Source organism: Zalophus californianus, chromosome 2 (assembly GCF_009762305.2).
Source record: "Zalophus californianus isolate mZalCal1 chromosome 2, mZalCal1.pri.v2, whole genome shotgun sequence".
Classification (NCBI taxonomy): Eukaryota; Metazoa; Chordata; class Mammalia; order Carnivora; family Otariidae; genus Zalophus; species Zalophus californianus.
This window is the reverse complement of record NC_045596.1, coordinates 62,994,691-63,020,667: the sequence shown is the minus strand read 5'-3', so window position 1 is coordinate 63,020,667 and position 25,977 is coordinate 62,994,691. Positions and strand designations below refer to the sequence as shown.

The following is a 25,977-nucleotide window of genomic DNA, read 5'->3' as shown; positions in this document are numbered from 1 at the left end:
ACCTGAAGAAGAAAGGGCTATCCTTTTGAAACGTGAAGGAAACCATGTCTGGGGTGAGCAGGGGGCAGAGGAACCATTTCTAGTAGAGAAAGCATGATGGAGAGTGCACAGACATTTGGCAACCTTGAGGCTGGTAGGTAGTGAGGGTCATGTTGCAATCTCTCTCTGAGTAACTGAGAGATAAAGCAACTTATCCAAAGTCAGACAGCATGTTAGAATCTGGTTGGAAACCCTAGTCTTCTTACCACTCAGACCAGAGTTTTTCCAGAGTACCACACTGCCAATCGTTACAGTACCAAATATGTGATCTTATTTTGACACAACATGAAGGAAGGATATGGGTCTGTTCCTTGGACTAAATCTTGGCTATCCTAGAACCAAACCCAGGAGAATCTTCACTGGAGAGTTGCCCGAAAGCCAACGAGCAGAGATGCTAGTCCAAAGACCTGTTCTAAAGCATCTCAAGTCTAGCCACAGTCTCTTTCTGCAGGTGAAGGAAACAACTTACCTTTTGAGAAGGCCCCTTTGTAATCCATTTCTGCCAGTGACATATCAGATGTATTGGGATCCATTAGGAACACCTTCTCATTATTGCAGAGCTGAAATTCGGTATTGAGCGAATACACAACTGGTACAGGGCGGTTGGTCTGCTGGAATGCAATGGGGATCAGGAATCTAAATGCAGGAGAAACGAGAGCTCCTTGAGAGCAGGGTCCACTTTGCAAACTTCAGGCTGTCTTCCCTGCCCGCCCTTCTCAGGATTGTGAACTGTGCTTTGCGGCAGGTGCTAAATAATCACTGAAGAAAGAGATGCGGGTAGGAGAAATAACCTAATTCATCTTTAGAAGTCTTTTGTACTCTTTGCTTTTCCTAGCCCTTTCATTCTGAAGGTCCCCACGGTTGCTCTTTGATTGCTGAAGGGCTCACCGCCACAGTGCCCTGCCTAGACTTCTCCTTCCCAGATCTGCCTGCTCTGAAACTTTGACTCTTTCAACCTGATCCAAACATGATGTCCCACTCTTCAAGACACTGCCAAACAATACTCTCTTGCCTCACTCCTTACGTCAACCTCCCTGGCCTTCTCTCTTGGTCTTTTGAATCTGCTCTTTTCTTCCCAGCCTCTGGCACATAAGGACTCCTCCAGCCAGACTGGCCTTCTTTAGGTCTCTTGACATGTTCTCTATTCCATATTTCTACTGCCTTGGGACTCACTATTCCACAAATATTCACTGAGCTTTTATTATGTGATAGACATTGTTCTAGTAATGGGAATTCATCTGTGAGCAGAGCAGAAAAACATATGCCCTCAGGGACGATATGTTACCATAGGGAGTCGGTTAATAAATAAGTTCAAAAACGTATAGTACAGGAGAAGGAAGCAGGTGATGAAGAAAAATACGAGGCAGAGAAAGGGAATGCTAGGAAGAGGTTCAGCTGGAAATTTTACATATGGCGGTCACAGAAGGCCTCAGGGAGAGGAAAACTAGGAGGTTGGAGCTACCCTTACCTGAGATGGGAAAACTGTGGGAGGACTAGATTTGGTGGAGGAAGAGGAGGGATTCAGCAACAGGCATGTTCAACTTGGGAGGCCTATAGGAGAGCCAGGTGGAGAGGCAGAGCAGTCAATCTGATGCACAAGTCTGGATGTGAGAGGTGAGCCCTGGCCTGAAGGTGCTCCTTTGTATTTAAAACCTTGGGAACGAATGATGAGTGAGACCACCACATGAAAACAGAGACAGAATAGACGGTGCTGGCACGGCGCTTAGGGTGCTCCAAATTCAAAGGCAATGGAAAAGAGGAGGAACCAGCAGAGCAAACAGTGAGGGGAAAGCCAGTGGGCAGAATAAAAGCCTACAGAGCATGACACTGCAGCTGAGTGCAGAAACTGTTTCAAGGAGGAGACTGAACTGTTAACTGTTGTAAAGCCATCGCACAAAGAAAGATGAGACTCAACCCCTGGTTCTAGTAAGACACAGTCATTGGTGACCTTGACAAGATCAAGCTGGGTGAAGGGATGAGAGCAGAAGCCTCACTGAAGTGGGCTCAAGAGATAATGGAAGGTGCTAAACTGGAAACTGCGAGTCCAGGCAACTCTTGAGGGACAACTTGAAGTACAAGGGGGAAAATGGGTGTGGAGGGAAAAATGGAGTCAAGAAAGGACTTTTTTTTAAAGATGGGAGAAGTTACATGTTTTTAATGCTGATTGGAGTGATTCACAGAGAGAGGAGAATGGCTTATAAGATGCTCTTTTAAAGCCGGATGAGAGGATTTGGGTTTCAGCGCACACGTGGGGCGGCTGGCTTGGAATAGGAGCTAGGACTGTTCCTTCATACGGTATGTGCAGATGCAGGGAGTGAGTAGCTATGATGGTAGGAGCTTGGGTGAGTTCTCCTCTGATTTCTTCTGTGTCCTCCATGAAATAGGACACAAGATAATCAGCTGAGGGTGAGGATGGGGGAGATACAGCAATCTGAGTGGGAAGGAATAAAATAGTTGAGAAGAGTGAGAGAGTGAAGCCAGTGGTTAGGGAACTGTTTTTATTTTGTGCTGGGAAGCTCTGAGGGTTGACTTGAGATTAGTGATAATGAATCTGAAGTTTCCTGACTTTGACCTTGCTGGGCATTCTGCAGGAACACTCCTCTGTCTGCCTTTCTTTGCCTAGTTAACTCTTATTTATCCTCCAGATCTCAACTCAAACACCACAGTGTCTAGGCAGTTCACCCTCTTTCTCCTCCCTTCCAGGCTAGGTCAAATCCCATATCATTTGTTCCCTCTCTCTCTCTCTCTCTCTGTCTCTATTTAATTAATTAATTAATTTGAGAGCGAGAAGGAGAAAGAGTAGGGGGAGGGGCAGAGGGGGAGAGAGAGTCTTAAGCAGACATGGGGCTCGATCTCACAACCCTGAGATCATGACCTGAGCTGAAATCAAGAATCAGATGCTTAACCGACTGAGCCACCCAGGCGCCCCTTATCATTTGTTCTCATTACACTGTGCACTCTTCATTCACAGTACTTATCATGATTTGATATTTTATTTAAATACAGTGACTTTAAATGTAAATTGGGTCGAAGGCTGCTTCACCCATTACAGGTTCCATAGACTCACAGCCCATATCTATTTGCTCACTGTTTTATCTTCATTGCTGGCCAAGCTTCTGACACATACATTTGTTAAAAGATAATGCATGAGTGATAACTGCAGTGCTTTATACTTGCAACAGAGTCCTTCCGACCATTCCTTACTTTTAATTGAAAGTGCTTCAGTGGGGAGATTTGAGAGGATTGGGGTATAGGAGGAACTTGGAGCGTAGGAGCAACCCACACAAGCTAGGGCTGACCCTGCTTCGACAACTTTGATATAACCATTAGTGGCACCAAGAGCTCATTTAGCGGACTCAGCAAAACAGGTTTTTCTTGTTGATCCCAGTATTACCAGATTCCATGTAGTGTCTGACACCTAAGATATTCAATGAATATTTACTGATTAAATAGAACAAACAATGGACTAGAGATGATGATGATGATTTATAAGGTTGGAAGGTCTGACAGACTTCAAAAAACAGGCATTCTAGGAGACACAATTCTTTTTCCTTTTTAAAAGAATATCTCAACTGATTTTATTTTTTTTTTAAGATTTTATTTATTTATTTGACAGAGACAGAGATAGCGAGAGAGGGAACACAAGCAGGGGGAGTGGGAGAGGGAGAGCAGGCTTCCCGCCGAGCAGGGAGCCCGATGCAGGGCTCGATCCCAGGACCCTGGGATCATGACCTGAGCCGAAGGCAGATGCTTAACGACCGAGCCACCCAGGCGCCCCAGGAGACACAATTCTTTTGAATTAAGTCTGAATTCCCTGAGTCAGTCTTGATTTTATTTTTTGTGTTGCAGGTCTACCGCATCCCTAGGGAGCCATATAGACGATCATAAGCAGGGTTAGGCCCTACGGAAAGTCACCCTGGAAATAACAGGGACCCCACAAGTAACGATCTCCCTGATGTAAGGCAAAAACTTCCAACCCTAAAGCCTCAGTAAACTGACTCAACAACAGTCTTCCCTCTGCAGCCTCCCAGACCCACACAGCACCAGGGGTAGAGATGTGTTGGTGTCTTTTTGCTCCTTTTTGCCATTTTCGAATGGCAAAAGACTTAAAAAAAAAAAAAAAGGTCTGGCACCTACCCTGGAGAAACTCTTCTTACATATGTACGCTCAGAGACACATATAGTATTCTTCGTAACAGAATGTGGAATTCTACGCCAAGCAGAATGGTCAAATAAATTGTGGAATACTCCCACAATGAATACCTTAAGGCAGTGAGGCACAAAGCACAGCTACATGAATCAACACAAATGTTGATACACTTATGAATCAAGAAGTGATTCAGTGAGCAAGAAAGAAAAGTTGCAGAGAGAATTTGTGCAGTATGACATTTTTATATCGCTCAAAAACATGCAAAACCATGCAGAAGTAAATACGAGGTAAACCATAAACCAAAACAAGGGATGATAAGTACCAATATCAGTCTAGTGGTTACACAGGTGGAAAGGTGGAAAAGACAGTGCAACTGGAGGGGTACTCAGGGTATAGGTACTGGGAATGTTCTAGTTCTTTTTTTTTTTTTTAAGATTTTGTTTATTTATTTGACAGAGAGATAGAGAGAGAACACAAGTAGGCAGAGCGGCAGGCAGAGGGAGAAGGCGAAGCAGGCTCTCTGCCGAGCAGGGAGCCCGATGAGGGGCTCGATCCCAGGACCCCAGAATCATGACCTGAGCCGAAGGCAGCCGCTTAACCGACTGAGCCACCCAGGCGCCCCGTAGTTCTTTTTTTTTTCTTTGACTCCGACTTTCACTGGTTATAAAATGGAAATAACGGTGCCAATTTTGTGGGGGAACACTATAGTGAGAAGTAAATGTTAAGAGCTTAGTACAGAGTCTCCCACAGCGTCTGCACTCCATATGTGATCATTAATATCCCCAGTAGTTGTTATTACTCATTTTATCATCAGTAGACCAGCCCAAGAGATACTCACTCATGCAGTTGCAATTCTTATCAGATAATGTTCTATTACTCAAGGTTTTATATAGGCATTATATATGGTCTTCTATGTAACATAATATTCATAATTAAAAAAAAAACTGAATAGGTGAATACAAATCTCCCAGCATATCTCACCTGATGATTTGCCCTCTGTTCCTTCTTATTGCAGCCAACTACCATTTTCCTGGTCACTTTCCCTCCCTCACTTAGCTGACTACCATACTCCTACCATCAATCTTGGTGATTTCAATGTCCACATGGATGAATCATCTAATACCCTTCAGCTCTCAGTTCCTTGATATCTTCACCTCCAAAGAGCTTGTTGTCGACCCCACTCATGCTTCATGGTCCTACTATGTGTCACCTCCCCAAATCTCATTTCCCAGCACCTTCCTTTCTAAGTATCACCCCCTGACTTTGAGCTCACCCTTCTGTTACCTCCGTTCATTAATTCTCTAATCACACGGGACCTCCCTGACCACTTTGACCAGGAACTGGAACACCAACACACTCATGGTGGGAAGGTACACACATTGTTCCATATAACAAACACTTCAGAAAACAGTTTGGCAGTTTCTTAAAAGTTAATAAGCATATACCTACCGTACGAACCAGCCATTCTATTCCTAAGTATTTACACAAGAAAATAGAAAGCATATGTCCATGTAAAGGCTTGTATATATATGTTCATAGCAGCTTTATTTCTCACAGACATAAACTGGAAACAACCCAAATGTCCACCAACTGATGAGCTGATAAACAAAGTGCAGCATAGCTGTACCTTGGAATACAATTCATCAATAACAGGAACAAACTACTGTTACACACAACAGGCAAATAATCATGCTCAGTGAAAGAAGTCAGAGAAGAATGCATACCGTATGATGCCATTGACATAAGTTTCTAGAAAATGCAAACTAATCTGTAGCGACAGGAAGCAGATCAGTGGATCCTGGAGAAAGGGGTGGGCTTGGGTGGGGTAGGAGGGAGGGATTACCAAGGGGCATGAGGAAACCTTTGGAGGAAATGCATATAGTCACTATGTTGGCTGTGATGGTTTCATGGGTGTATACATATGTCAGAATTTATTAAACTCTATCTACCTTAAGTATGCGCAGTTTATCTTATTGTCAGTGATACGGCAATTTTACAACAACTCAACGGGCTCTCAGCATTGCCCGATCAGCTGCCGTCGGCAACCCTCTAGCACACCCACTTTCCCACTCTCTGAGATGACTGTCTCACTCCCTCCTCTCTTCCCAAACCTCAGTGGTCCTTACTTCCGGTTAATGTTCAGCTTCTCATTGGATGGAGAAAACAGATTTAATCAGATTCTACTTTGTCATCCCTGTCCTCACAATCTACCGATTCTCCCCTCACCTATATCCACACACTCTGCATGCCGTTCTCTTTCACTGGATGAAGGCTCTAGGCTTCTAGTGAAGGCCGGCCCTTCCCCTGTTGTGCTGGATCTATCCCCACCCGACTCAAAGACTTGGCTCAGCTGACTTCCCCTTGTTCTACTGCAACAGTACATTTCACCTAATAGACCAATAGGGTGCCTCCCACCAGTATACAAACACCCTGAAATATTTTCCACTCTGAAACACAAATAAGACCTCTTCTGACTTTGTATGTTTCTAGCTACTGTCCCTGTCCTCTGACATCCTTTATAACAAAACACCTTAGGCATAGTTTATCCCTGTTATCTCTACTTTCTCTCCTCTGTCTCTCGTGGTCTGATCAGGCTTTAACCCCTCAGTCCACCGAGCCTGCCCTTTGTCAAGATCATCAACCACTTCCCAATTGCCAAATCCAATGGCCCATTCTCAGTTTCTTAATTTGACTGTCACATTCCAAATTGTCTTCTCTTCATGATAATGTCAGATTCTGTCCTCAACATCCTCTCTTAAAAATGTTTTCTCGGGGCGCCTGGGTGCCTCAGTCGTTAGGTGTCTGCCTTTGGCTCAGGTCATGGTCCCAGGGTCCTGGGATCGAGCCCCGCACGGGGCTCCCTGCTCCGCGGGAAGCCTGCTTCTCCCTCTCCCACTCCCCCTGCTTGTGTTCCCTCTCTCGCTGTGTCTCTCTCTGTCAAATAAATAAATAAAATCTTTAAAAAGAAGAAGTTTTCTCTTCACTTTGCCCAGCTCCTAGAAAGATAGCACTATCTTTGTGCTATTAAAGGTAGCGGAGGTTACCTTTAATCCTCTGCTATACTCTCCATGCTAGACCAGAGCCAAGCACACGATAAGAGCTGAATTAACACTGGCTGAATGAATGAACATAGGGCACAATGTGGACAGTCTCAGGTCTGAGGTGGGTACAGGCTGCGTTGATTCTTGTTATTCGTGGTAAGTATGTTCTATAAAGTCACAGTGAATGCTGAGTCAGTGAATACTGAATCACTGCTCCTAGGGCAAATACAGGGTAGAGCTCCTGCAGCCTCTGGTCACAACATATTCACTGACTGACCAATACCTAGCCCCGTTTTATGCATGTTTCTGTTTAAAACACCTATTTAATATGTTGTTAATTTGTTAACATAGAACTCGTGGCAACAGCACTTAAGACCTATGCCCAAGAAAGTCTATGTGACCTAAGGCACGTCACAGGCTTCTTGTACTTAGGAGTATTAGGTAGCACCTCAGCACTATGCTTGGGAGCTGTTACAAACGGTGAGATCACCAATAAAAAAGCACAAAAATTTGAAAACCACAGCACAACACAGACCATGAAAAGGATACTTGTTTATAGTTATGAAAGCTGAAAGAAGGTAGAGTGTTGCCTTGCTTGACCTGAGCCAGGAATGTGTGTGTCAGGTGACTCAACATTTTGCCACTCTGCATGCCTGCGAATGGCCATGAAGGCATCACGAGAACGGATTTTGCCATTACAAATGCGTTTTAGCGAGGAGGTGAATTTACACATCATGAGGATCTGCCACATTTCCCTACCTTTCTGGGGCATGTGCAGTGCAGGCCAAAGGCTTCTCTCCTGGATCAACCCACGGCTGTGTGGGCTGCACGGTGCATGGGATCAGGTAGATGGTATACTCCCCCGAGTAGTCCTTCCTGGAAACATGCAGAGCACACTGTGGTTAGAGGGGACATTTTATAGATTATTTACTCACCCAGAAACACACTGACTTCATTAAACACCTTTCGGATGGTATTTGTGCTCAGCATCTACAGACTTTACGGGTCTGCAAACACAGTCTTCAGCAATTCCTCACTGGTTATTTTAACTGTCAGGGTGTTATCCAGAGGTGTTCAATAGAGCTACTTGCCTTTATCCTATTCTAGTCCTTTTCATGAGAAAAGCTGAGAAAGGCACACTGTTTATAAAAACCTAAAAGGCTCAAGTGAAGACAAAACAGAACTGGCCACTTCCTTTAGATTTCCATGAAACTTGTTTGACAATTTCTGTTTACGGTTTCTTGTTGATGGACACCCTGTTCAACATATTCTCGACTGCAAAAGATTCTTATTAAGGTGTGGACACGTCAGTGGCTGCTGACCGCGGGTGGCAAATGCCTCAGGGCTAAAGGACACCCTACTCCAGAGAGCACCTGCATCCCCATTTCCTTAGCATTTGGTTTCCGGGCTCCTCTTCCAAACTCTACGGGCTCAGCCCATCACGGAGCTGAAGAACAATCTCTCTTCTCATAGGAGACTAAGCGTTGAGAATTTCCCTACTTGTGGTGGATCACAGAATTCTGTAGGTTAAGACACCAAGAGCAGGGAGCCTTTGTACCCTCACCTACTTCATTTCCCACACTTGTCATCAAGTAGCAGCCCCAGCCCTGTCAGGCTGCCTGGAAGACAGCCAGACAGCCAGAGACTTCAGGAAGATTCTTTAAGAGTCTTGGGAGGCTGCCATCCACTGAATGGAAAGTGCAAGGTTATGAATCTTAATTATAACTGTTGTGAGCAATCTGTGACAGTTCTCACGTTTGCTATGTTTGGGGTTTTTTTTTGACCATTTCTTTTGTATTTATCTAGTCATTCATACAGTGATAGCAAAGATTTGGTTAGATAAATAAACAAATAAAAACTTATATGACACATCCTGGGGTCATTTTAGTGGAATGGCACAAGCTGGAAACTGTGAGATGGTCTAAAAACCTGGCTTGCCTTTGCCTTTTCCACAATTGTATGATTTTTGACAAACAATGCAAACTTTCAGGGCTGAGTTTCTAAGCCCCTTCCTGACAGTCTGTATGTCTGTTATTTTCCTCCATGAGCCCTCTCTTCCTCCAAACCCTGGGCCAGCAGATGAGACCATATACGTCATATTTGAATTACATGAAAATTGGCATGCATAATGTGAATAGTAACCCATGATTAATAGAAACACTTAGGCAGGCAGAACTGCCCATGCCGGAACTCTTGCTTTCAAATGGGCCAGATCATGCCGCTCCCCTTGCTCAAACCCTGCCGTGGCTCTCGGGTAAATGTCAAGGTCCAAGCACTGGTCCCGCGTGCGGGCCCCACCCCATCCCCCTACTTCTTTGGCCTTCCCGCCCATCCTCCTCCCCCTTGCTCACTCCACTCCAGCCACACCAGCCTCCTCACTGTTCCCCAGGATGCAAGACACGCTACCAATTCAGGAACCCTGCCAGCGAACTCCCTCACCTCCTTCAAGTATTTGCTCAGATGTACCTTCTTGTTGAGGTCTACTTTGCACATCCTAATTGAAATCACAGTGTCCCCCGACTCCTGGTTCTCCTTACAGACTGCTCTAAATCCTTTATTTTTCGGGGCATCTGGGTGGCTCAGGTCATGATCCCAGGGTCCTGGGAGCGAGTCCCGCATCAGGCTCTCTGCTCAGCGGGGAGCCTGCTTCTCCCTCTGCCTGCTTCTCCCCCTGCTTGTGCTCTCTCTCTTTTTGTCACATAACTAAAATCTTAAAAAAAATAAATCCTTTATTTTTCCATGGCACTCCCCACTTTCTGACATGTTCTGCTATACTTGTTTATTATGGCCACCTTTTTGTGTCTTCTTACTTTACTGTAAATGCTGTGTGGATTTTTATTTTGTTCACGTATGCATCCAAGTGCCCGGAACCTTCCCTAACACACAGTAAATGCTCACTAAATTATTTGTTGAACAAATGAATGCAGGACAAAGTGCATGGCTTCCCAAGCCCACAGTCCTCCTTTTCTCATCCCTAAATATGATTTAGGTCCATTTCCTCACGATCCCTGCAAATATGCCATCCCTAGATGCAGGTTTTTAATTCTGTAGGTCTCCCCCTCTCCTTTCTGAGAACTAGACCTTTCTCATAGTGCAACATGGAGCACGAGCTGCCCCACCTCCTCCAGGAAGCCTTGTACAGCTCCCCGGTCCTCCCCGAACAGCCATGGTCTCCGCACTCGGTGCCTCTCGCAGAGCACATAGCACAGCATACTGGACGCTGTTCTACACGTTGCCATTTAGCTATAGTTTCTTAACCCCTTACCACAAACGTAAGCTCCTAAGGGATGTTTATTTAGGACCTACCATGTGCTACAAGCTGCAGCTCTGGGGATTCAAGATCAATCAGGCATGCCTTTACCCTCGGGGAGCTCACAAGCTAGTGGAAAATGGGACCCTACTTACAGCATGTAATATAACGAGCTACGTTCAGTAGAAGCTGGAACAAGGTGGGAAGAGGAGGAGGGGCCTCTAGCACTGCATGGGGAGTCAGGGAAGGTATCGCCGAGGGGTTGGTATTTGAGTATTTGAGCTGCCTCAGAGGAGTTCAAGGTCTGCAAGAGGGAAAGAGCAGAAAGGGCAGAGGCAGTTGCAAAGGCATGGAGGTACAGACGGGCTGGTGGGTTCAGGGGCTGGTGAGCTATTTAATGTGGTTCAGAAGGTTGGGTTTGAGATGAGGCTAGAGAGGAGGGTATGGGCTTTGAATAAAGAATTTGGACTTCATCCAGTAGGCAGTGGGGAATCAGCAGAGGATTTAAAGAAGACAGTCTCCATGTCTATAAATTAGGACAAAGTATGCGTATAATCTCCTGAGCTTCTAGGAAGCATAGCCTTTGAAGATTATTACATATTGATTTCAAAGGAATCATTATTTAAAAAAAAATACCTGATATAAAACCAAAAATTCACAATTAAAGAAATCTTTTTGAAAATGATCCTTAAGACAACCTATTTCTTAACTATAAAGCTGGAACAAGAATTTCATGCTAAATACCAATCTTAATTTCATGATCTATAAAATGAGGATAATAATATTTATGATGGACTCCTGGTTGCCTCATTATCCTTTTTATGGTAACAGTTTTAATTGTGTTTCTCCTATTCCTCCCCTTCACAAATGAGATATTTTACATATTTAACAATTCTTATTCTACCTCTATTTTGGGTGTGGGAGAGAAATAAATCTTATTTATTTTACAGAAGATTGGACCGTAAGGGGTGACATCTGGATCTGATAAACAGAGATCCTGGATTTTTAAACTGGTTGTAGTGATTGGATTGAAATTTTTTTATTATACTACGGATTTTTAAAAATGATTTAATTATTTATTTGAGAGAGAGAGAGGGCATGAGCGTGGTGGGGGGGGTGCAGAGGGAGGAGAAGAGAATCTCAAGCAGACTCCATGCTGAGCGTGGAGCCTGACTCAGGGCTCAACCTCATGACCCTGAGATCATGACCTGAGCTGAAACCAAGGATGCTTAACCGACTGAGCCACCCAGGTACCCCACTAAGGCTTTAATTAGACATCTTTCCCAGGTAGATGTGTCACGTGACTAAATTCTAGCCAATAGGATGCGAATAGAAGTGATATCCAGCCTTCTCAGTCTTATCCTTGCAATAAGGGTAACTACTTCCTCGTTTACGCAGCACAAGCTGATCTGACTTACTTTGTTTCTCTCTCTACTTGTCAAAGGGTTATTTCTACCCCCCCTTAACAACGGAAATCTAACTTTTGCAAAAAAAAAAAAAAAAAAAAAAAGCCGTATTTCCCAAGCCTCTGAAAGAGACTGAGACCATTTCAGATCTCCCCCAAACACCCCATCCTGTATTCACCTGTTATAAGAGCTTGTGGCTCTCCAGAGTTGATATGGAGAATCAAAAGTCTGAGCACTCCATAGTAGCTGCAGGTCAAATTCAATTCCTCCTAAGTGGTCTGGAGTCAGTATGAATGATTTCACATCAGGGAGGGTGTGGTGCTCCATCACAAATTGTCCTATTTCAAGGGGAAACACACACACTTAGTTGTGAGTTTTATCATCCTTGAGATGAATCCCTTACTAAAGCCTTAGTACCGAATTAATATTCTTCTACCGAACAACTAAGGTTATACCTACCCTCTCACACCTTAGAATGTATTCCACCCTGGCTGGACAGCATGGCAACTCACCCCAGTCTATCAGCCTACTCATGATGGTCATTATGGTCATATATATTTATAAACAACATGAATGTTCCTTGTGAAAAGGGTGCGGGCATATTCATAACAACAGGGGCCCTTATGTGACAATGAATGTCAAATACACTTAGTTTTGAATTCCAAAAAACATGTTTCTTAGAGGCAGAAATGTCTTGGTAGCTTATAAACAGAAATATCAGTTTCAGATAAAAAAGAAATACATTTAAAGCCACTCAAGTCCTCAGAGGAAGGAGATAACTGTAAACATCATTGAAAAGTTAAAGGTTACTCAGCAGGACACTTCTACTCATTAAAAATGCAGTCATATAGTGTCATGAATAAATAAAAGTAGAGAGACTTCTAGACCAAGAGACTAACATAACAGCCAGAATGTAATATGTAAATATTGATTGGATCCACGTTCCTTTTACATAAACAGATATAAAATAAATATAAAACAATATAAAAACAAATGGAAAAGACATCTGTAGGACAATAGAGGACAACAGAATATGAATAGGAACTAGATATTATTGGATCAATCTTAAATATCTTGGATGTAGTGACACCACTGTGATGTGTAAGAGAATGTCTTTGTTCTCAGGAGACGTCTAGGGCAGTATTTAGGGTAACCTGACATGAAGTCTGCAACTTGTTTTCAAATGTGGTACCAAAAATTGGGTATGCACGTGTGTATGGATGCATACGCATATAGCAAAATGTTAACAATTGTTGACTTTGTTTTTCACTGTTCTATTATTTTGCCTTTTGTCTATGTTTATAATGTTTTTTTTTAAGATTTTATTTATTTGAGAGAGAGAGAGAGAGAGAGCAGGCACAGGCGGGAGGAGGGAGGAGTAGAGGGAGAGGGGGAAGCAGACTCTCCGCTGAGCAGGGAGCCCAACGTGGGGCTCGACCCCAGGACCCCGGGATCACGACCTGAGCTGAAGGCAGACACTTAACCGAATGAGCCACCTAGGTGCCCCTGTAATGTTTCTTAATAAAAAAAAAAATTGGGGAAAAAACTGCACTGATATTACCTCTGAATTTGGCATGGGTCTTGAATTCAATGACAAGACGGCCATCCTCTCGAATGTAGATTCTTATTATCTGAAGCCTTGCAGAGAGCACGCTGTCTGTCTGGATTCCTGGGCAGGCGATCATACACAAAACATCCAAGTTAGGGAATGAGAGTAAACTACATGTGAGTTGTCCCAGTGATACCTCTAAGTAGAGCTGCACAGTAATTTGAATGTAAGTTAAGAAAAATTTGCGTATTCATATGAACATACAATCTATTTAGACACATTTACCAATTCATTCTACCTGGTTTTGTTTTTTCTCCTTGGCATAGTTTCTTCATACCTGAAAATGCCACTGAGCCCAGAGTCAGGGCCCTAGCCCAGAGCTCAAAAAAAAATTGGTCCTTAAACTTCTTACTATCAACTTTACACGAGGATGTGATTATAGTGCATCTGCCTCAGACTCTATTTGCTTTTCCTCATGAGGATGGCTTTCATGACTCAACGGAACCATAAGCAATGTCCTGGTGGCTACATTTAATATTCAAACCAATGGATGATTCAAGATTAGCTTGTAGAAGGCCAGCCATATATGGCATGACAGGAATAAACCATGGCTTTCGTAGGGGTAATTACAATCATGATGCCCAGTGAGTTCAGTATGACCCAAAACTAAAGGGTAACCAAAGGAGGGGAAAAAACAACGTTTAAAAAGAACCCCAAAGCTCAAGAAATTATCTGACCCAGAGTGTGAAAACTTCCTGAAGTTATTTTCCTATGAGAAATATAAAACAAATGATTTGAGTTCAAAGCCCTCAACAGAAGAAAAGCCTGTATTTTCCATTACTAGAGATGAAACCCTATCTAATGAACATTCCTGTAGCTGCTTAGTAGCGCAGATCAAGTCAATCACCTCCAGGGAGGCCAAGAGGGAGAAGAGGAGCAGCAGAAGGGGGAGACGAGTTTGGGGCATCATGAGGTAGCAGTGGGAAAAGGTGGCTTGGGGAAGACAGGAGGAAGGTGTGAGCTCCCAGCTGAGGGGCTGTCACCAATATAGAGATCTGTGGTTCCTAAAAAGAACCATGTCCATACATGCTGATGCTGGAAGGCCTCCAGGGATGAAAGACTCAATCCAGATAGCTAGACCCAGAGTAGAGGATAGCAAGTGACCGATGGGTTCCTATACCGCCCACTAGGGGTCCAGAGGTATCCTTCTGGAGTATGATCATGTTCATTCACTCCTAGTTAAAAATGGTGTGATTCATGGCGTTTAAGCAAAAGGGTCTTCGAATCAGGTGCCTGGAAAAGGAAAGGTATATCAACAGCAACCTACTTCGCTTTATTCATTTGGCCTAGAGGGGCAGCCCTCCTTTTGACTGTATATAGGACAATGGGATAAAGACTGGAGCTCCTTTTAAAAGTCACTACTTATTACTTTGTTTTCATCTTGCTTGAACATAAGGTAGGGAAAGTTAAGATGTTAATGAGTATACCTGTTCTCCAGAGCACAGTGTCATAGAAGAAGGAAAACTCCATTTCGGTGTGGTGCTCCAAAGAGGCCCAGCCCCTGGGGGCTGTCACATAGATGTAGGACACATAGAGAGGCACGTGGATGGTCAGGAACGACTGAGCAGAGTCTCTCACCTGCCAAGCAAATGGTGTGCACAGAGAGGGTTATTTCTTCCCTGGGATGAAAAGGCATATGGCTATGACATTTCAGTTCAATTTTTACTCCCTCATTTACTCACTGACTCATTCAATAATTATTTTTTAAAAATTTTTAAAGATTTTATTTATTTATTTATTTGTCAGAGAGAGAGAGAGAGAGAGAGAGAGAGAGGGCGCACAAGCAGGGGGAGCGGCAGGCAGAGGGAGAAGCAGACTCCCCGCTAAGCAAGAAGCCCGATGTGGGGCTTGGATCCCAGGACCCTGGGATCATGACCTGAGAGGAAGGCAGACACTTAACTGACCGAGCCACCCAGGTGTCCCTCGTTCAATAATTATTAACCAAGTGTCCACGACGGTGCTAGGTGCCTAGGCACCAGACTGAGCTTCCTCCTCAGCAGTGGGAAGAACCAAACTCACTGCCCTTATGCAACCTACAGTCCAGTAAAGTGATGCACACATTTAAAAAATAAAGAAAGGGATGGGAAGTGTCCAAGATGCTTCTTTTATAGGGTGATCTGGGAAGGCTTCTCTAAGGAGGTGACACTTGAACAAAAACACTTCTGAAGACAGAAGGAGCTTTGCCTCCACTGTTCAATTGCTGGAAGACTTGGCCAAGATTTTAAAGTAACACAGTTATTCCCAAAGGATTAATACATAGTCCCTCGCTGACCACATTTTCCAGTGACCTGTAGGAGAGTCTGAATCAACTCTAATTGGAAAGATGCCCAAGTCTGGGTCCTTGGGACAAATGTGTGGCTGACTTGGATGTTTTAGTGAGCAGTCACATCTCTTGCAACAGGAACTGAGGTCATGGGATTTGGATATCATATCTAGGAAACTTAGCAACACAGTTCAGAGCTGCATATACTTGTATAATTTCCCATCTCATACAATGCCTCACTGAAATAATTTTGAAAAGGCAGCACATCACACTTACAAGGGAATATTTCTTCTAAGGGGATTCCTGTTACCGCTATTAATTAATGGCTCAAAAATTTTTATTCTACTATGAAATGAACAAAAACTGGATAGAAAGATAACAAAATATAAGCAGAAGTTTTCATGGGGAAGGTAACTGTTTACACGTATATATGAATGTGGGACTTGATTTATTCATTTTGTATTTTCCTCTGTAAATATATTATTTTTTTATAACAAAAAAGCTTGAAATAATTTTGTCATTGGTAAAATACTATGATACACTATACTATGAAACTCATATTTTTCCTTTGTTTTAAAATACAATGTAAAGTGTTTCCATGGGTAATTTAGGAAAAGAGCCAAATGTTTCATCAATATTTGGGACATCAACATTTTATTTTTCTACAATATTTTTTCATATTCAGTGGTGTCAGGGGTTCAAGGTTTGATTCCAAGTTTTTCAAAAGATTCTGCTAATTCCATATTCATTAAAAAAAATCTCTTTTGAAATGCCTTATTCTGTTTTCTTCAGAAAATTTCCAGATTTTATCTGGACCTCACACCGTATTCTGCCCCTTTAATATACAGGCTTTGTTAAAAACACATGGTCTAATCTCAAAATTGTTGATATTAGAACCTCAATAATTCTTTAGTTGATTGGAAAAATTAATTTTCCCTCCTCTGTTTCTGTTTTCTATCCTTTATCCCTCATGCTATTACTTACTAATCCTTTAAAAAAAAGCAACCCAAACCTTGACAAATACTTACCACATACCTACACTGTGCCAAGTACCTTGACATGTTGAGATGACTGGTTACAATTTCAGATGACATTCAGAGAAGTTATGATAGGGAAAGATATGAACTAGGGCTTGGTTCTAAGTTCTAAATCCTTTCTACCATATACCAGCTGTTTCAACCATTTTTAAAGAAACAGACTGCAATGAAGTACTTCTGTGTATCTATTCTGTGTTGGTTTAAGAATTGGGGCATATATAATGAGAAATCTTAGGCTTTGAGATTTTTGGGCATATTCTGAACAAAAATACCCAAAAATGTAATTAGAGTAAAAGCATGGCGAACACAGAATACTAATTTTTGAGAGGCCAGAGGAGGAACCAATCACTTAGTTTTGCATTTTTGGGAGTGAATGTAGGTCACTCAACGGCAGAAACAGAAAGCAAACCTAAGAATGCCTTAATTTTCCATTCGGTAGAGGGCAGTAGTGCACATGAAATGAGAGCGAACCAAAATGAGAGGCATGACAAGGAAACAAAACAATTGTTAATCAAAGACGCGTTCCCAAAATAATTACTCTTAAGTGCCTCCAGAAGTCCCTCTTTCAGTGTGGTTAAACTTGATTTGAAATGAAGAACAAACGTCATTTTTAGCTCATTGAGATAATCGCTCATAATTGGGTAGAATCTGCTTTAGATTTAATTTTCCCACGAGGATTCACTTAGCCTAATGCCTTTGATATAACTGCCCTCCTAGGACGATGGCTTCTTACTAAAATGTTTGTCACTAATGTTTAATAACTATTAAGAAAGTGTCGGGGTGCCTGGGTGGCTCAGTCGCTTAAGCATCTCCCTGGGGCTCAGATCATGACCTCAGGGCCGGGGGATCAAGCCCCATGTCGGGCTCCCTGCTCAGCGGGGAGTCTGCTTCTCCCTCTCTCTTTGCCACTACCCCTCACTTGTGCTTGATCTCTCTCTCAAATAAATAAAATTTAAAAAGTGTCCATTTTTGCAAAGGTTGTCAGTTTGGCACCGGTTTGGACTAGATGTGAAATCAAGGTGTTTTAAACAATTCTCTCTCCATAACGCTTAAAAAGAGAGTGCTCTACTTGTCTTGTGAAAGGGTGCACTTCATTTTGACTTATTTCCCCAAGCACAGAAGAGAATACATCTACTTTGTAATAACCTTACCATCAAACGTAAATCCTTTTGGCCTTCCAAAATAAACCTAGAGGGAAAAACCATATGTATCTAGAGAAGTAAATATTAGATTTTTATATAAACGGCTGGGCCAGATAATTTTTTTCCACATTAATTTTAACATTTTCCACATTAATTTTCCAATTAATTGATTTGGTAGACTTTAGGAGGCTCTCTCTAGCCACCATGCTGCTAAGGGACTTCTAAAGAAGACTCCCTTGGCTATCTCAGTTCTTGGGGGCCGCTGGATGCAACGTGCTAACAGAAGTGCTTTCAGGAACAAACAAGGTTTCATAGGGCACTCAGGTGCACGCAGCCATCAGATAAGCCCCTGGAGCACCCACCTGGAAGTCAGCAGTGACAGACCCCCCGCAGACATCAATTAACTCGGTCATGTCATAATAGGCATCAAAGGTCCAGACGCAGCTCTTTAGGTTCAGGTGTTTGTAGAGCTGGATGGTCTTGGGCTCCCGGACGCTGGGGTCAAATTGGAAGGGACGGTCGTAACCAGGACCCAGGGCCGTGCTGTCGTAGACCCTGTCGTCCAGGAACCCTGCCTCTGTGCGGGAGGGAGGAACAAGCAAGAGTGACTCAGTCTGTGGACATGCCCCTGGGGAGAAGGGATGTGTCCTTATGAACCTGAGATAGCCTACTGTCCATCTGAGACTCTATTAGGAGAGCAACCCAGGGCTCCCCAAATTGCCACAGGGTAAATAGAGTGACTAAGGTCACAGACTCCTCTAAGAGACTGCAGGAACCCCAGAAGAAAAGGTGAGCAAATGATACTATAAGCGGAGTCAGAGCTCAGTGGCCCCATGTGTCTTGGAAAAGAAAACATACTGAAGCTTTGCAATCAATCCTTGAAGACAAAGATTTACTATATGGATAATTTGTTGATGAACTGTTATTTTTTAAGACTGATTTTTTAAAAATAGCTTTTATGTAAAGCCAACAAACAAACATCTGACTTCCTCCTCCCCTCCTATGGTTTCTGAACTCTTGGAAAAAAAAAATCTTAATTTTGTGCTAATGAGTAAATAGCTCACTAATGATGCTTGACTAAACCTCCCCTGCTATGGGCAAAAATTATTGGATCAAATGCTGCCACGCAACTGAACTGTTCTAAATTAAGGAAGACCTTAATGCAGCAGAGAGCTAAATACAGATACAATTTTAGAATATCAGGATTAAAATTCTTTATAGTACTAAAAGCAACTATAGTATTCTGAAAGAGTTGATGCCTTTCTTAGAATGACACCAGCACCCGGTCCTTTGCCCCGAAAAGGACTCAGATCTCAGTTAACATGTGTTGAATTTAATTGTGTTTAAGTAGGAAGAGGTACAAACCTTCAGCCTATAAGCAGAGTATGCTTCTTTCAGCGGCTGCAGATGTTGACCAGTTAAACTTTCATGTGTAGCTCTGTGACTTGCAAATAATTTACACTCAGCTACTCTCTACTGTATAAAGACCATCACTACCTAAAGTGATGCTTAATATGAAAGAGCATATGAACGCTTTTCTATCTTCCCAAACACCAGTAAATGATTCATCAGTTGTCAAGGGAAGAAAGAGGCATTTAATGTGCACTTGCTAAGGTAAATGGAAATGGACAGGATTCTTTGTAGAGTAAAATGTCTGCTATGGTTAACACAGGGACGCGCCTTCTCGGCTGTCAGCAACTTCGGGCCTGTGTCCGCACCACATTGGCTCCTCGGGCTGGCCTTGCCAGGGCCCTGGCCCCCAGTGACTGCGTGAGGTGCGACAGAAAGGCCCATCAGTTGGGGCCAGAAGTAGGATGTGTTGGGCGGACGGGCTCTTTCCAGAGCTCCCTGAAGAGTCAGTGGAGGCTTTTGTGGGTCAGTGCCAGATTGTAGCCTGACTTTCCCCTCTGCTCAATTCTGCTTTTTCTCCTCCGACAGATGCTGATCCCCAATAAACATCTTGCACCCCACACTCCATCTCAGCTCCTGCTCCCAGAGAACCTGTCCTACAACACGCGACACCTGCACTTTAGCTTTCAAAGAGGCTGCAATAAGGGGATTTTAGGGCGCAGACCCAAACGTGCTCACTGTGGGGGAGGGAAAGAACCAACAGTTACCATGGCAGATGCTTTAAAATGTTAACAAATTAAATCCTCACCCTGATGGGTATCAGTTGTTATCCCCATGTCATAGATAAGAAAACAGTGGTTTGGGGAAGTCCAGCTATCTCTGTTCGGTTGGACAGAGAGTGGAATAGGGATTTGAACCTGAGTCAGTTTGACTCCAAAGTCCTTCTTTTTCTCTATTCACTTCACTGTCTAAAGCTACCTATGTCTGTTGCCTGCTAGGAAGGCACTCTGCTCATCATGCAGATTTTGAGGAGGGGAGACATTAAGCAGAGTTCACTTCACTGTGTCCCTCAGGGCCATGGCGCTGGGCTGGAACGGGAAAGCCAGCACGGAAGTCGTCCCTCACCTGAGATGCCTCTCAGGTCTTGGGTGGTGACGAGATTGGAGCAGATGTGCTGGTGCCTGTAGATGGATTCGGACAGCAGAAAATGCAGGTTGTGCAGTGGCATGGTGGAGATGAGGGGTAGCATTCCGTCCTGGTGTGGGATCTGCACGGAAATGTGGATTCTGAGGCAAAAACGGGCAGAGGGTGTTTAGGTGCACGCTGGGAACAGCTAACACGGTACATTTCTTCCTCATGACTTACTCTGCCTTCCCTGGGGAATCTACCATTTTTTGTCCTGAAGCTTCCCAAAGGGTATGATGTACACGTGGGGTTGTCCCCCACCCCTCCTGCCAAGAGATCCTCCAGCTCAGAACTGATAGGCATCAAGAATCACATTTTTTTCCCTTCTGTACAAGAAAAGATAACATCACAACCACAAATTAAAGCTTTCTTTTGCTTTAAATGGAAGCTTTGTTTCCTTGTGAGCAACAGCGGAGTGACCGATAGAGGTGCTGTCCCCTTCTCTGTCACAGGGAGTGTCTGGGAAGGTTGGGTAGGGCCGACACTCACATTTTTTTAAAGTATTTGTGCCAAAGACCTCAGTGAGCTCTTTAAACTCCAAGGTCAGTATTCCTACCCAGGACAATATCTTAGAAATAGTCATATCCCCCTACTCCTACTGTCTCCTCCTAACTGAAAGAGCTTTCTCCCACCTCTCCCCCGTCAAGTTCCGAGCAATGCGGGCGGCCCTCCCTGGCCCCCATTTGCAGTGTGCTCTTCCCTCATCTACATTTCCCAGAGCTTAGGTGCCTTTGCACCAGGACATCTGTAACTTATCCCTATTGGCTGCTATTTCTCATATGCGTTTAGACTCTGTTTATCTTGCCTCCCCACAATGAGGACAAGGATCGTTGCCTTCACTTCTTTTGTTTCTCCAGAGCATGTGGTATAAAATTCTAAATAAAATACGAGCTTAATAAATATTGCTTAAGACGGCGATACAAAAGAACTGTACTTATGGGCTGCATTATTTTTATGGTACAAGTTCAAATTTTCAGCACGTTGACTGAGGGTGCCTTTGAGTTTTTACAGCTTGTCTCTTGGAACAAAAGCCCAAGAGACATTTTTATTTATTTATTTATTTATTTAATCTTTCTTTTTTTATTATGTTATGTTAATCACCATACATTACATCATTAGTTTGTGATGTAGTGTTTCAGATTCATTGTTTGCCTATAACACCCAGTGCTCCAGGCAGTATGTGCCCTCTTTAATGCCCATCACCAGGCTAACCCATCCCCCCACCCCCTCCCCTCTAGAACCCTCAGTTTGTTTCTCAGGGTCCATAGTCTCTCATGGTTCATCTCCCCCTCCGATTTCCCCCCCTTCATTCTTCCCCTCCTGCTATCCTTTTTTTTTTTTTAACATATAAATATTATTTGTTTCAGAGGTACAGGTCTGTGATTCATCAGTCTTACACAAGTCAAAGCGCTCACCATAGCACATACCCTCCCTAATGTCTATCACCCAGCCACCCCATCCCTCCCACCCCCCACCACTCCACCAAGAGACATTTTTAAGAGGATTCAGAACCTTGGAATAGGAACAGGATGCCTCTTTTGCTAAGAAGGGCTCAGTAGTGCCCTGGGCACTTCAGCTACTGCTTTCTAACAAAAGTAAATCTTATTCTGTTAGAAAAAAGGAAGAATTTGCATATTCTTGGCTCCATATTTAAATCTGTTTCTTTTTTCCTCCATGCAAATACACCCCTTTCTCTGAACTCAGTTGCTCCTAAAGACACATGTACAATTACCACAAGGTTTAATGAATATGTATAGTACACAGGAATTCTTTTTTGCTAGGCAAACATGAAAGTATCTATCTCCATCAAAATCATGAGAGCACAGGAAAAAATAAAAGCACATCTGTCCAGTGACTTTCAGTTTAAATGGTATTATTACTCTGTTCACTAGATATTTAGCAAGTGTCTCTTAGGTGCCAAGAAGCACTGTCCCAACCAGTGGGACATTTGGGGGATCCAAAAAAAAAAATAATAATAATAATCATGGTCCCTGCTCTCACCATCTACTACAGGGACAGAGAGAGAATGAATGATGATAATGCTCTGAAAGAGGTAAACATGGGTGTCAGGAGAGCTGGAAAGTGGAGCTCCCAAATTCCATTGAGAAAGATGATGGGGAAGTTCCTAGAAGGGATGTCACGAGCTAGGTACAGTAGGACAATAGGATTTAACTCCAGTGAGTGGAAGGGGGCTGGGAGGACTGCAGTCAGGAGTCAGGAGGGACAGCATGGCAGAGGCACACAACATAGAGGAGTTGGAAGCCCTGAGGATTTGATTTCAGTTTGATTCTCTGTGAGGAGACTGGCCGGTGAAAATGACAGGCAAGGGACATGAGGCTAAGAAGACAGACAAGGGACTGGATTTTTAGAGGGACTTTGAGAATTTAAATTTTTTCTGAAGCACTTATCCACCACTATTCTTATTTTGCAGAAGCATCGCTCATTGATCTGTCTGGCCCAGAAAACACACAAAGGAGAGGACCCTCACGGTGGATGGCACCACCTGCCTGACCTGTTTGGATGCTCCTTGTGCTTGACGTCCAGGTATTTCAAGGTGGCAATGAAGGACTGAGCCTGGAAGCCTCTGGCTGTCCCGGCTACCACTGGGGTGTGGCAGATAGCACTGTCTGTTCCAATGGTAACAATGTTGCTCCTTAAGGGGGTCCCCACGTGGCCCACCTTGTCTACGGCCTTTGCCACACAACGCACATGGAACCTCCGGCTGAAGTAAATGCTGTCCAGGACCTACCAGGAAAAATAAAGTACTTCAGACATGTGTATATTCCTTAAACAGCTCCTTACACCGTATCATCTGGATGATATGACACGACCAGTTTCTGGTACAGGGCTCTCTGCGCAGACCATCCATCATCTGTCTATCCAGCCGTCTATCCACTCATCTATCTATTCATTCATTCACCACAAAACTGTTGACTTTCTCCCAGGAGCCAGGTACTAGGGACAGAGGAGTGAGTACGTATAGCCTGAGGCAGCATGTCAGACAAGGAGCAAGCAGAGAGACTGGAGCAAGAGCCCAGAGATGACCAGTTACCAGTGACAGTATTGTTCTCTTTGTAGATCAGTTTCAGCGTGAGGACTACTCAGTTGGTTTCCAACCCTTCCACTGAGACTGGTTGGCCTCCAGGTCATTTTTTCTGAGGGTATATGTCAGGATACAGAAAAGAGACGTTTCCTTCCCAAGAGTTCTTATTTTTCTTTCTTTCCTACTTCTAGTCACTCCCCCCAACCCTCACCTAATGACCACACACACACTGTAAAGGTTATAATAACATGAAGAGTTGAAGTTGAGAACTTGGCCTCTGACACCTACTGGCCTTTGAAGGTCTTTCAACAGATTCTTTCATGTTCTCACAGAGAAGCCATAAGAATGCTTAACTCAATCTATGCAGAGGCAACGTGGGTCACCACAACTCTTTAGATAATGTGTGCATACACATAGGGAAGTACATAAGAAGAAAAACTAATTAGTAGTTCTGTGTGCCACAGACCTCCCACAAAGCAATCATACAAACTTATAAATTCTACCCATGAAAACAATTTTCACTGAAGCCCATTAAAAATTAAAGAGGATTTTTCCATTAAAAATTTTTTTAATTAGCTGCCAACACTTTATTTATTTATTTATTTACATATGGCCTTAGTTCAGAAGGGATTTGAGGCATCTTACAAAGATGCACACAATACAATGGTATTAAAAAAATAATTGAAGAAACAAAGAAAGAGCAAATGAAACTGGGATAAAAGTATTAGTCACCAAGTCACTGCAAGAAGAAAAACGGAAACATCAACTTGGTACCTGTTAAAAATGTATATTTGGCCCAAATCACACTGAACTGCCTTCATGGTTTTTTGAAAAGAGAATTAGATACTTAGGAAACAATAAGCTGTTAAGTCTTATCATTTCAGTTTTTAAATTTTATCACATAGCTTAAATTTGAACTAGGTTATATTGCAAAAGAATTGATCTTTTGGCCTTTCTGAATAAGCTGTGCAAAAAGCAATGGATGTGAGTGACATTGCTTTACCCAGAGCCCCCCATCCATCTATGCCTTCCCTCCACCATTATCCTATCTATGGGAAGCACTTATTAAAGTGAGAACAAACTGAGAGTTGAATAGGAAAAAAGCTAGAGAAATCCAGTCTGAAAGAAATCTCTGATGTCCAAAATTAGTAAGTGCACTAATTTTAATCAAAAACTGTCGAGGATCTCCACTGCTTTCAGTTCTCTCTCTCTCTGAGAATGACGTCACTGGTGTGATGAGCAGTCGCCACAGTGCACTGTTTATTAAGGATGGGAAAACCCTCACTATTCATTGCTCTGTGATGGTGGCAGAGGTGTTGGTCTGGTGTCTCGACTCTTTGAGGACAGCAACTGCATAGTGAGCTTCTTCTCATGTCCTTCTCCAATTCTGTATAACGCCAGTCACTCGAGAAACATTCTATCCTTTGTTTAATCACTGCACCATCCCTACTATGTGCCGTCAATGTGCTGAGCACGTTAGGCTATACAAATGTGGTAGAACCCTTGGTCCATGTCCTTAAGGAGTTTATACCCTACTACTTATTGAATGATTGAAGAGATGTGAAAAAAAGTAATCATTAATTGTACTTACGTGGAATCTTTGATTTACTTTACCATTTATAGATCACTTTTATATCTGATTTGTCAATGACTTTGTCAGTGGCTAAGTGGAAAAGGTATTATTTTGCAGATCAGGAAACAGAGACTCAGCTCCCCTAACCTCTTACCATCACATAGTTAAAAGTAGGCAGAATCAAGATTAGTAAACAGGTTGTCTGATTACTAGCTTGGATCGCTTTCTACGACACCATATTACCGTATATATAAGAATAAAAATACCTGTGTATATACTGTGTGTACCTGCTTATTTGTTTATTTTATTCCAAATGCCATGCAAGAGCCTTAAGGAATTTATCTGATAGAGTTGCAGTGACAAAGAGAAGCACCAGTTTTCTCCCCATGCAACCAGGCCCAGATCCCCCTAGACCTACCATGTGGTTGACACTGGTGAATGGTGTGTTGTCAGTGATGGTCTCAAAGGGCGACCGGGCCCCATTGCCGTCAGTGGGGGTGGCCACTTCCCAGCTGAACTGCACTGATGTTTGGTTGATACCAGCCTCGCTGCAACGCTCCTTCATGATGGTGTACTTGGGGAAATGAGCGTCACAGGGGGTAACACAAACCAGCGGGTAGCCTGGGGACGGGGATTTCTTGACTCCTTCCTTGGTAACTTCTTCTACATGGTCATAGTCAGCAAGTGTGACAACCTGCAAAGGAGCAACAAAGCTTCAGACTGGGCTGGGTGTTGGGAGGCTCAGAGAACTAAGGCTCCCCTCCCTAGAGATTCACAAGATCCCTTAACTGCTAGGGATTCTTTAAAATGTAATGAAAAAGAAAATATAACGGAAGTTTTCATAGTGCTTTGCCAGGCATCCTTAAAAGATACTACAGATCTTTAGTGGT

At 43.2% G+C, this 25,977-nt stretch overlaps 1 protein-coding gene across 1 annotated transcript in view; it reads right to left on the bottom strand.

Annotated features, from left to right (window-relative positions):
* Positions 1-25,977, bottom strand: part of FRAS1 (Fraser extracellular matrix complex subunit 1) — a 403,423-nt gene that overhangs the window by 9,634 nt on the left and 367,812 nt on the right. The window contains 9 exon segments of the mRNA XM_027599032.2: positions 509-675; positions 7,989-8,105; positions 12,064-12,223; positions 13,447-13,554; positions 14,922-15,072; positions 18,299-18,513; positions 20,412-20,572; positions 22,984-23,216; positions 25,506-25,781. Coding sequence (XP_027454833.1) covers positions 509-675; positions 7,989-8,105; positions 12,064-12,223; positions 13,447-13,554; positions 14,922-15,072; positions 18,299-18,513; positions 20,412-20,572; positions 22,984-23,216; positions 25,506-25,781 — 1,588 coding nt within the window.